The sequence below is a fragment of the Chanos chanos genome, chromosome 2, assembly GCF_902362185.1.
Source record: "Chanos chanos chromosome 2, fChaCha1.1, whole genome shotgun sequence".
Classification (NCBI taxonomy): Eukaryota; Metazoa; Chordata; class Actinopteri; order Gonorynchiformes; family Chanidae; genus Chanos; species Chanos chanos.
This window is the reverse complement of record NC_044496.1, coordinates 21,823,772-21,835,635: the sequence shown is the minus strand read 5'-3', so window position 1 is coordinate 21,835,635 and position 11,864 is coordinate 21,823,772. Positions and strand designations below refer to the sequence as shown.

Sequence of the window (11,864 nt, the reverse complement as noted above, 5' to 3'; positions counted from 1 at the left end):
GGACACGCCGTAACGCTGAAGAAGTAAACATTACAAGACTGCTTTAACAAAGCGGCTTAGCTTCGCGTTGGTAGACGTAAATTCTGGTTATTGTAGTTTTTTGCATCGTACATCAAGCAGAATAGAATAACAAATCAACTACATCCCCGAGAGCCTTTGCAATAGCATGTTTTTTTTTTTAACAAAGATAGATGGCGCTATGACGAGTAATTTATAGAAGAATTACATTTTAGTATAAACTATGTGAATGTTATCTACCTAGTGAATTTTAGGAGATTTTCGATTCACTTTAGGCCCTTTTGACTAGACAAAGCCATATGTCCCAATTTGTCTGGGCACAGATCCTAGGAACAGAATCGGGATCTACGTCATCAACATGGGTCGTTGCTTCCTCTCCTTTAAACGGATCACGCGAGCTTGCCCGATGTTAGCTATATGAAATCAGCTATATTTTAGTTTTTATGTATCTTGTTGATGTGTGTTTAAGAGCATATAATGAGAGTGTTGTCATAATTCCGCGCTCTCGCTATACTTTTATGCCGGGAAATATCCAGAAAATTAGACTATAACCTTTAAAATTGTTTTGGTAAATACGTAGCTAATTGGCTCACTTCTGTTCCCTGCCCAGTCAATGTGATCTTTTGTGGGTAATATAACATACATTAAATTAGACCATGTGTCAGGTTGATGAAGAATACAACGGGCATTTAGAGAAGATATCATTGCCGACGTAAGTTATTGCCAACTGTGTGATACAAGGTCCCAGCTGAACGCGAGACCTTTCCCCTTGTTCTGAAGTTTTCTGATAATGTCACCAATGCAATTTAGTAATTCCCCCATGTATTTTACATTACACAGGCTTTCCAAGAAGTGTGTGAAATGCAAAGATGGAACTGCAGTACTCATTATCCGAGTCGGAGATGCTTTTTGCAGGTAATTTAATCAGTGCCATCTACTGATTTTTGCTCCTTATGCAGTCAAGGTTCGGCATGTACAGTATTTGCATTAGCCATTGATGTCAATATTAGATAGATTCAGTTGTTTAATTTTTGCTATAGGCTGCTCCTATGTTAACCTTATCTGAACTTTTAATAATGAATCAGGACTGGCCTTTAGTGAGGACAGCATGGCATGTTTATGATGTAGATGCATAATTATTGTCTGCTGAGGTCTTGTAATGATGTAATAATTTATTATTAGGGATTGCTTCAAGGAATACTTTATACACAAATTTCGGGCGATGCTGGGGAAGAACCGTGTTATCTTTCCTGGTGAGAAGGTAAGCTGTCATAAGAAGAAATGTTCTTTGCAACGCCATTGAGAAAAAATTTTCCCATTTTAATTTTTCTTGCATCCTTAATTCAGGTTCTCCTTGCTGTTTCTGGTGGACCTGCTTCAAGCTCCATGTTATCACAAGTGCAAGAGGTACCAATGAATGACCAGTTTGTGTCTGCAATAAAGCAGTGATGATCAAGATTGTTCTGTAATGTTATAACAAATTTGTATTGTATAACCAGACTGCATTATTCTATTTTTTATTTATTAATTTATTTAATTAATGATTTTTCTTAGGGATTGAGTCGAGATGCACCCAAGAAGTTGCGATTCGTACCTGGAATAGTCTTTGTTGATGGTAATACAATACATTACCCTCTTCTACTCAGTGAGTTGGTATTTTGACTAGTGTCCTTAAACCTAAGGACCTTGTGGTGGTATGTGGTTGATGTTATTTTGGTCCTTTGACAGAGGGTGGTGCCTGTGGACTCAGTGTTGAGGAGCGACAGAGAGCCATAGCCCAGTTGGAGAGCATTTTCCGAGAAAAAGGCTTCCCTTATCATGTAGTCCATCTAGAACAGGTGAGCTACAAGGAGGACATTAGATTCATTGCCTCTTCTTATCAGGTCACTCTGGTTTAAAATCAATTAGGGTATTAGGTGCTTCACTGTTTGGAATGACCAACATCAGTTAACCATTATCTGTAGTGTTCCATTTTTAATTGATTCAGTTTTTATATTTTTTAAACAGAGCTTTGTGTTCTTATGTTCATTTCAAAGAGTTGCATCATCATTAACTGGCTTATGGTGTTCCATACTTTTAAATGCCATCCTTTGATGCTTGTGTAGAATTGCCTCCCTTTGCCTTAAGAAACTGAGGTGTCAGATTAGTGAGTCTTCAGATAAGTCTTTTAATGTGCATCCACATTGTTTATCCATAGCTATTCAATTAAATTAATTATTACTTTTTCCTTAATTGAAAATAAAGAACATGAGGTATGGTTGATGATTTTGTTAAAAAAAAAAGCTGTACCAATTATAATTGTAAAATAACTTTTGTTTTTGGTCTGAAAAATCTGTTTTTCCTGTTCTGAGGTGCAACCACCATTAATATAGCAGAGATCAACAATTTAACAATTGATTTTACTGCCATTTGTAAAATACATTTGTTATACTGGAGTACTAAATAGAATGTAGAAATGTTCTTAGAAAGAGACCATGCTCTATAGTACATATCTCATTCAGGAAGAGGCAGTCTTACAGATTTTATATTAAATAAAGTGTCCATGAAGAGTAAAGATGACAGCCTGGAGTGGTACAGGGCTCTTTCATGACATCTTCGTGCTGTTGTCTCTTAGGTCTTCAGTCTGCCTGGCTCAGTGCTAGAGGCTGTATCCTCTGCTCCAGAGCAACCAGGCTCCAGCTACAAAGCTGCAGTTGATCAGTTTATCCAGAACAGCCGAGGGGAGCACGGTCTGATGGAGCCCTCAGTAGAGGATGCCGAGTCTGGCTTTGCACAGCTGAGCACACAGGACCCCACTTATCCCACTGAGCACAGACTAGCCCTGGAGAGACTCCTTGCTTCTGTCAGGACTCTGACAGCCAAAGAGGACTTGTTACAGACCCTCAGGTGAGATTAACTGTCACCTTTTATGACTGGCAGATGCCATGTGTAAGGTGTGCTGTGTTAAAGCTGTTTTAGATTATACTTCAGAATAAGATAGTGAGTTCCTAGTTAATTTAAAACTTTGAAAAAAATAATAGCTGTAGCCTTATCTCTTCTGTTTAATTAAAGGCAATTTAGAGCTCAGGTGGATTTGGGGGAGTCTGCAGTCATTAAATATATACAGTTCAACCGAGTGTTCATCTTATTTGATAATTACAGTCCACACAGGGATTTTAAATTAGTCATGTACCAACATGTGTCTGTCAGTAACTACACTTTAAAAATAGTGTGGATCAGGTACTATACAAAACAAATTAATTCGGCTGGTGAGGCTCATAGGTCCAACAGGCATGTGAAGACTGCATTAACACTTCAAGGTCACTTGAGTGCTTCCCTCCAGAAGAGACCTGTAGTTTAGCCCTACTTAGTTTAAGAGATCGATGTTCAATGCTTGTTCCTCAGTCATTTTTGAGTTTTTATCTGGCGCTTAAAGGACTTAGACATCACCTTTTATTTTAGGGATTGCTCATTTCTGAAGTACACCCCCATCAAACGTATAGAATGAGATTCAGTCATGTCAGTCAAGTCTTCAGTGACACACTCTGTCCTTTTATGTCTTCCCTCCTCCAGCCTCTCTCTTACATTATGCACCCACTCTCTCCAATCACCTCTCTGTCAGCAGTGGCTTAGTCATCAGAGAACAGCAGAGCCACGAATTGCTATATGAATCCTATATTTTAGTCGATAACTCACACTGGCCCAAAAGCCTAATGGTGGAGAATGGGGTGGTGATGGAGTAGGAGAGATAGCAGTGCTTTGGACTGCTGCCAAACACTGCTAAACCCTAAAGCTGCTTGGGGCCATGAATGGATTTTGGCTGTGTAATATTTTTGGCATCTCCATAACCCACCTGTCTGTTTGTGAAATTTCAATCACAGATACTGTTTGATTAATCGTTGTGTGTGTGTGTGTGTGTGTGTTCGGGGAGGTCAGGCAGCACCTGATACTGCACACAGCCCGTGTACACGGCTACACCAAAGTGATGATGGGAGATAGCTGCTCTCGCCTGGCCGTCAAGCTGCTCAGCAGTATCTCTCTGGGTCGAGGAGCATCACTCGCCACTGACACGGTGAGAACACACACGTTCATCACTGCAAAAGCCTTATTCCTAAGCAACCGCCTCAGACCATACCACTTACAGAAACTTCAGATAGATAGGGACATATGAAATTATATGGTACATGTTAGGCTGTAAGATGAATTTAGTCCCTTCTGTTGTAGGGTTTTTCAGATACTCGTTATGGAGATGTGGTCATTGTGCGGCCCATGAGGGACTACTCCTCCAAAGAGATTGCCTTTTACAACAGGATGTTTAATGTGCCTTCTGTTTTCATCCCGGGTCTAGACACTAAGGTGAGATCCAGTGTCCCTGACAGGGATAGGGCTCTTAATTGGTTCATATTTCAGAGGAAGCATTCTTCACACTATAGCCATTATTGGCCATTTGATCAAACAAATGAGTGTTATCACTGCAAGTGTGTAGCTGCAGCATGAAACAGGCTTGGAGGTGTATGCCTCAGTTCAGTTGTATGTATGTATGTGGAGCTCATAGCAAATGACAGATCAACACATGTGATGTCACTGGAGTGTAGTGCTGTAAGGTGTCTTTAAAACTGTATTGTTCTTCTCTAATATTGATGCAACTTTCCCTGTTTCAAAGACACCTGAAAAAGCTAGCATCCAGCGTCTAACGGAGAGCTTTGTAACCAAACTACAGGCGGACTTCCCCTCTACTGTCAGCACTATTTACAGGTAGTTACAAACAATATAAAGCTAAATGTGTGTAACTGTCCCCTGAAGGTTTATGTAGGCCATATTTTTAACCTTTTCAGTTCAGCATTCTGCTGCCTTACTTAATTTCCCCGTGGTCCACAGAGGCCACTTTTCAAACACACTGTTTTTAACATCAATTCATTTTTCCATTTTTTTCCAGGACGAGTGAGAAGCTTCACTCCGCCCGTACCCCTCAGAGTGCCATCACTGACCTTACCTCTAAGTGCCTTCTGTGTATGTGTGCCATCGACACAAACACAGGTCAGTCACAACACTGATCACGGTCATGTGACCACACTGCTCATGGTGCGACCCATTCTAGAACAGTACTTTGAATCTTCCGTCCTCTAAATGGTATTATTCCTCTTTGCAGAGGAAGCTTCTGCCTTCAATGCTATCCTGGTGTCTGAACGTCTCTCTCAGTCAGGGCTCCGGGAGACAGCACCACACACCCAAGCCCAGGCTCTCCCGACAGAGTCCCCGGGCCAATGCTGTTCATCTGGGGGCCAGGGTCAGGGCTGTGGGAGTGGAGACTGCTGTTCATCCGCCCAGTGAGTTTTCCCATTCAGCATTCACATTTACATCTACTGCGACACATTACATCTCCACAAAGTCTGAGGAAAAGTGGGTCAAACATGGACTCAGAGCATTTAAGTAGTTTGGCAAAAGTATCTGGGTGGGAGATAAGTTATCTTAGAGCCAGAAGCTCAAACACTGACACTTTTGAACCTGTACTTTTACTTAAAAATGGAACATAATTGTTTGATTGTCCTGTAAAACAGTGGTGCTATTCTTAAGCCCTCCAGGGAGATACAAATATAGAACATTGCAACTTGAGTTTAACACTATACAAGTCCATCTTTGCCATATTTTTGCTACTGAGTGATAGTGTGATGTTTTCTGGAATATTCTTTAGGTCATCTGTAACTCCAGACTTGAAAGGTCTGTTGTGCTACAGCTGTAGACTGACGATTAAGGACATGGTGAGGAAAAGCACACAACACTGCTGCCATTCCTTCATTCTTTATTAACGCATGCCTTTCTTTCAACCATTATAGTGCTCCTCTGCACTGATAAACAATACAGTGTTTTGCACTGCACATGTTTTTTGATGAAATTGTGTTTTCTTGTTGCCTTGTAGACAGCGGTGGAGACTTTACCCCAGTACATCATGACTGAGGCAGAGAAGCGACAGAGGAGGTGTGTAAAATATGCTGTATTATTATTATTATTATTATTATCACTGTCTACATGGCATAAAAATGAAAACATTTCAATACATTTCAAACGGTGTCAGAATTTGTCTAAAGGCAATCATTAAGTATATGATCAGAAGCAGAGATTCCATGATGTGTGAGATCAGTACAAATGATAAAATCAGTGCTCATGTCCAACCTGTTATTCATGTGGTCTGAACCTCACTGTTGCTGTCCTACAGGTTACGTATGAAAATGGAGATCAGCGAGTTTCTATTAGATGATGAGGAAAGTGGAGAGTAGTTGTCCAGTAACAACTAACAGCTCAACCAAACATTGGACTGCAGCAGATTTATTTATTTGTGTGATTTTTTTTTTTTTTTAAATACTGGTCACTACCCCTTTGGGACAGCTTCACTTGGCATCCTTTTACAGCGAGTTATAAAATTCAGTTCTTTTGAGCCATGAAATTATAATGGATTTAAGTAAATAAAATGTCTTTTGCATTGGTGTTTAAGTGTGGGATTTACAGTTAATTGAAATGTGTCAATTAAGCTCAGGTGCTTTGTGGTTATAACAAACACAGATTTATTAATAATCATTTATTTGTGCAGTATTCTCATGGATCTGAGTCACACACCGTAAGCTGGTAAAAGGTTAAAAAGTCTACGGAAAAACCTAAGGCCTATAGGATTTCCATAAAGATGACCTTTGTTTTCTGGAAATATGCTTTAAGATATGACAAAATACATTTGTTCACAGAAAATCACTTAAGGGCTGTGATATGTACATTTAGCTAGTTTGTATAATGACAATTCCAGCCATTACTTAGCAGAGTTGGTTGGCACAGTAGTTTTAGGTTGTTTTTCTTTCCCATTACAACATGTATGTATAAAAAAAATCCAGCAAGATATTCAAGGTCAAGATACTACAGTATGAAGCTATTTTGTGTGAATCCTACAATGTACAATCCTGCATATCTCTCCTTGAAACATTTATGTGTAGCATTGTCATTCAAAGACAGAGACAATTGTTTCTCCTCTTTGGAATTTAAATTAGACTAAAATGAAGGACCCCTACCACTCTTTCAAGTCTTGCCATCGTCAGTATATAACCAGTCACAAAGATCAAAGTGACTCGTCCTATGTTAAGCATTTTGATTTGTAAACAGTTTCAAATGTAGAACTCAAACATTTCAAGGAATATGTTACAATAGTGTTTGTTTTGTAATGTTCAAGGTCCACTGAGAATTTCTCTCTCTGTCAGCCTTTAAACAGTTTCAGTTTAGAGCAAAGCCTTGGGTTTATGACCTTCCATAAGGGCACAGGATCTGATTCTCATTCGCTCATTGTACGATAGGGCCACGCCAAAGACCCTCCTATGAACGTATGATTAAAGTAAGCATTGGCTCAGCCTTGGTAGCGAACATCATCGGGTTCCAAATGCAGGGGGCTGCATAGCACATCAGCTCCTAACACACATACACACACACACACACACACGCACTTGTCGCTCATCGTTAGCACATCCCAGTAACAGAGGGAAGGCAGCTTTGGACTCAATGTACATTTAAACGAACGCTGAAAGTGCTGCATGTGCTACATCACAGATGAGCACGAAAGGGCATAAAGGAGTGCAGTGACAGCTCACCAAACGGCTGCTTTAAGGCACTTTCAGTGAATAAGACACATATGCCTTGTCGTGGATAGAATGAGTTAAGGTAGAGAATGGGACTTTAGTCTTCGTTCCTCTCCCTGGTCCACTTGATCATTGTCTCTGGTGAGCGATAGAGGAAGATGAGTTTAGAGTACAGTTCTTCTTCCAGCTCCAACTCGCCTGTCTCTCGCACCAGGAAGATATCTGTGCACAACTTCAGGATGCGGTCCACGCAGGGCAGCTCCTCAAACATGATGGAGTGGGAAATCTCACTGAAGAATCCACGAACAAACTTGCCTATGACCAACACCACTGACACATACAGCCCCATGATCCTGGAACAGACGGGAAATCTTTAATCACTGTTGGCTCATTGCACTGGGTGTAGCTCTCATGCCACTTTCACATGACCTAAGCCTTTAGAATGGGTCAGCGATTACAAAAAAAAAGACAAAAAATCAATAACAAACTATGCCTTTTAGGTGCTTGCTCTGTCCTTGCATCTGTCCAGAAAACTTTCAATATGCATTCATCTCTAATACATTTCAAAAAAGGGACAGAGCCGTTGTCTTTTCATTACTGAACGAACACTCTCAGTGGCGCATGTCACTTTTTGGGTAAAAACAGTGTATGTGCGACTGACAGAGAGGAAAGGCCTTACCCGTATCCTGCCAAGAAGCCCAGGCTGGGTGGGCTGACTTTGTCGTTGAAGATGACCATGGGTAACACCCCACAGGACTTTGACGACTCACAACCTTCGATGCTGATATCCCACCATTCCTGCGCACCACTGCCATTCACTGATCCATCTCTCTTTAAAGAGAGGGTCACATTCTCATAGCCCTCCTCGTCGCCTGTGAGAGAGAAAAACACCAAGGTTTTCTCCACTGACTTTTCTTTAAACTAGAGTTTAGGACCATTCTGTCTGTGATGTTAGTTAAACTGTCAAGAAAACGACATTTGCTGCCCCTGTGTATAGGTTTGGCCTAATTCGATTTCTTTTTTCCCTCTCCTTACCCTCATAGAGCTGGCTGACTGGCTTGGCTTCAGCTCCGTTTGGTGCTCGGATATAATTAGGAAACATGTGGGGCACACACCTAATGGACAAATTAGCACAGACCATGTTAAAGAAACAGGAACACACATGCAGAGTCAACATCTCATGGCCATATGTCGTGAGTGTTTGGCAGGACTTACACAGGCTCGGTGTGATTCCCCACGAGCAGCGAGGCCAGATGGGCTCTGACTGGGTTTCCATGCTCCAGATTGATGGAGTGCTTATCAAAGGTGTTCTCCACTGTACCACCTTTTCCAAGGTCCCTGTGAAACACAGAAATCTGTGACTCATACATGCCTCTATAACCTTTACATAAAACATAAAACAAGCACCAATGCTACTCCTCAGTTTGACACTTAGTAAAATGATAAACTCTTATCATTCATGGAGGCACTTTTGTGTAAAAGAATGATAAATCATAAAATCTGACCAATAGATGGTCGTATGTGAATAACTTTCACAGCTGGACAGATATTTTATCTGTTCAGGCCTGGACCTTCCAGTTTGAGAGAACTAAAATAAAGAGGTTTACGACTCTGCTACAACTGTTGCTGCTAACTGTGAGTTAAAAGCTGTGAGTGCTATCACTGTCTCTCTAACCTCTGGAAGGTCCAGGCCAGTCGTAGGGTCATGTCTCCCGGGCTGTCCAGCAGTTCTTTAATCAGCTCCTGTCTGCTGGGTGGGCTGATCCTCCACACAGAACCCGAGCTGCCCTCAATGTTGGCCGTCACTATGTCCTCATAGCTGTATAGAGTGATGAACTGCATGGCAATCTGAAGTGGGCACACACATAAACACACCTTCATATCAGCACATGGTGCGTCGAGTCGGAGGGCAATGCTTAATACCTGGCGTCATCAGGGGAGATGTTCTGTCACAAATCTACGTTGGGTTCATTGGGAAACGCTATCACAACACAGATGTAACTTCACACAAACAAAAGGTATACATATACAAAGTATTTTGCTTCTCACTTTAGAGTTCAGTAATATTCTTGATCCAGAATATCTAATATAACTCTGACATTCGATTTCCTGAATAGCCTCTAAATATTACAAATGTTCCTCTCTGTCAGTTTCAGAGGGCATTTTTATCATTTCTGAAGTCTTCACAAACGAACTGAGCTTGATGTCTTTGTAGAACAGACAGGGTGGGAACTAACAGCATTGTTTCCAAACTGGCTGGTGAGACGGTTATAGTCTTCCTCAGTGAAGGGTTGTATAGACTGCTGCTGGACACTCATGGTGAATAAAGGCTGTAGAGAGAATGAGAACACAAAAACTTTCACCATCTCATTGCAAAGACTCTAATAAGACAAAATTATTCCCGAGGATATTGGGGTGGTACTGGACCATGTGTGGAAATACGTCAGAAGTTTTGGAAAATCACCTCATATCCTCCAAGTTTGACGGTGACTGTAACATCCACTGGATGGTTAACCACACCAACGACTGATCTGACCAATGAAATGAAGAGTAGTGGGAACCAGATGATGCAGATCAGGAAGAAGATGATGAGACCACCCATTCCGTACTTGACAATTTTCTTTTTCTTCTGTCCTTTTGGCTGTGGGTATTTCTGATGAGGGAGAGAACAGAATATTTAGTTGATCCTCTTGCTTATCTAGGATCAGTCTCTTCCTCTTATCTGAGCTTTTTAAGACAGCTCCATCTGATCCTAGATCAGACTGTGAGAACTTCATATGTAACTAAGCTGTTTGGAGTCACATGGAAATAAGTCTGTGTCTGAGTCATGTGTACCTTCTCTGTCTCACGGCTGCACTTGATTATGAAAATGTTGGCATAAATGTCTTCCACACACATCCAGTTGGAGAGGGACAGCGTAGTGTCAGTCCAAACCCAGTCCATCACAGCACGAAGCTCTACCAAGAATGGTACTAGGCGGAACCTGCCCAAACCGTCAAATTTAGGTTATAACTTATTAAGGTAGGTCAAATGTCATCTGATCTACAGCCACATTCAAAAACCAATGACATGGTGAAAAAAAAAACATGAGAGTATCAATTAAAATATGGGCTCACCCTTGGAAGAGGAAAAGATTGACATGGTTGTACTTCTTGGTGAGGAAGTTACCAAGGATACGGGTTGGATAGCCACAACGAATTTGATAGGCCGACAGGGTGAAGTAGATGCACTTGACAAAATACCAGAGCTGTGCCACAAAGTTCTGACTGAACATTCTGAAAAGATTAAAAAAACAAAAAAGATGCTCATCTTAAATGATTAGATTACACTAGAGTCTAGATTTTATTTTACACTAGCTGTCTTTATTTCTACTTTTGGCCCTTTCATTATGATACTGAGGCTAACAACACTATTAATCATACAGATAAAAATAAATAAATAAAACGCTAGCTAAAACAAGTTAACTGCTGTCATAATTCTGCTAATGACCTCACACAGACTGAATGGCAATAAATGCATTTTATGACATAGTTAATTAAAATCATTAAAGGACCATCCCCTCTATTGAAGTTTCTAAGTCATTATGCCCACCTCTCGGTGACCGCTGGCAGGATGAAGAACATCCACAAGTGGATGCCAAAGACCAGAATGATCTGGAAGATGAGTTTGCCCAACACAGTCTTGCGTAGGTAAAGAGCGCGGTCAATGATCATAGTGCTGAACTGAATGAGAAGCATGACAAGAAAGGCTTCCGGGACCTGGTCCTCTGACAGGGTGGAGGCGATATCTGCTGCAGCCGAGTGTTTCTGAGTCAGAGATAAAGCTCTTTTAAAGGGGGCACCCACTCATCCTTTCACATGTATTGCAACATGACATAACATGAAAATGATGAAACACGGGAAGTTTTTGTGTTAGTGCTGCAGAATTAGTAAGGAAGCTGATTTCAAAATCATCTGTAATTATTTGACTAAATGAGCTGGGAGGTCACACACCCAGTTTTTCAAACTTTCAGAGAATGAGGAGCTATATTAGGGTGCACACTGCTCCTTCAGGAGTGAGCTTGTGCAGTCCTCTGATGTAGGTATACTTATTATTAGCACAAAGTCATTACTCACTCCAAAGGCCCAGAAACCAAAGACAATGATGATGAAATCCACAACATCAGTCAGGAACATGAGAGCATAGACATCTGTGGCTGCCCTGTACTCCGCATGTAGAATGTTCCAGAAGAAGTTGTAGACCGGCTTATAGACGTTC

At 41.1% G+C, this 11,864-nt stretch overlaps 2 protein-coding genes across 3 annotated transcripts in view; one reads left to right on the top strand and one right to left on the bottom strand.

Annotated features, from left to right (window-relative positions):
- The first annotated feature begins 436 nt into the window (after positions 1–436).
- Positions 437–6,383, top strand: ctu2 (cytosolic thiouridylase subunit 2 homolog (S. pombe)). Of its 2 annotated transcripts, XM_030793925.1 has the most exons (15): positions 437–730; positions 859–933; positions 1,201–1,279; positions 1,366–1,425; positions 1,573–1,633; positions 1,747–1,856; positions 2,633–2,904; positions 3,934–4,069; positions 4,222–4,353; positions 4,661–4,752; positions 4,934–5,034; positions 5,147–5,324; positions 5,690–5,756; positions 5,915–5,973; positions 6,212–6,383. In XM_030793925.1, the coding sequence occupies exons 1-15, from the start codon at positions 675–677 to the stop codon at positions 6,270–6,272; spliced, it is 1,539 nt and encodes a 512-aa protein (XP_030649785.1). In that variant the 5' UTR covers positions 437–674; the 3' UTR covers positions 6,273–6,383. The 2 variants fall into 2 exon arrangements, with proteins under 2 accessions (XP_030649785.1, XP_030649791.1); XM_030793931.1 differs by lacking the exon at positions 6,212–6,383 and having other exon boundaries at positions 5,197–5,324.
- Positions 6,384–7,703: 1,320 nt separating this feature from the next.
- piezo1 (piezo type mechanosensitive ion channel component 1 (Er blood group)) overlaps positions 7,704–11,864 on the bottom strand; it is a 55,279-nt gene continuing 51,118 nt past the window's right edge. The window contains exons 42-52 of the mRNA XM_030765168.1: positions 11,723–11,864; positions 11,199–11,413; positions 10,724–10,882; positions 10,443–10,590; positions 10,072–10,260; positions 9,845–9,937; positions 9,283–9,455; positions 8,823–8,945; positions 8,643–8,722; positions 8,287–8,479; positions 7,704–7,960 (exon numbers count right to left, since the gene is read on the bottom strand). The exon at positions 11,723–11,864 is cut by the window's right edge and continues 6 nt beyond it. Of these exons, the coding sequence (XP_030621028.1) occupies positions 7,705–7,960; positions 8,287–8,479; positions 8,643–8,722; positions 8,823–8,945; positions 9,283–9,455; positions 9,845–9,937; positions 10,072–10,260; positions 10,443–10,590; positions 10,724–10,882; positions 11,199–11,413; positions 11,723–11,864 (1,771 nt within the window). The 3' untranslated portion in view covers position 7,704. The remainder of the gene's footprint in view (positions 7,961–8,286; positions 8,480–8,642; positions 8,723–8,822; positions 8,946–9,282; positions 9,456–9,844; positions 9,938–10,071; positions 10,261–10,442; positions 10,591–10,723; positions 10,883–11,198; positions 11,414–11,722) is intronic.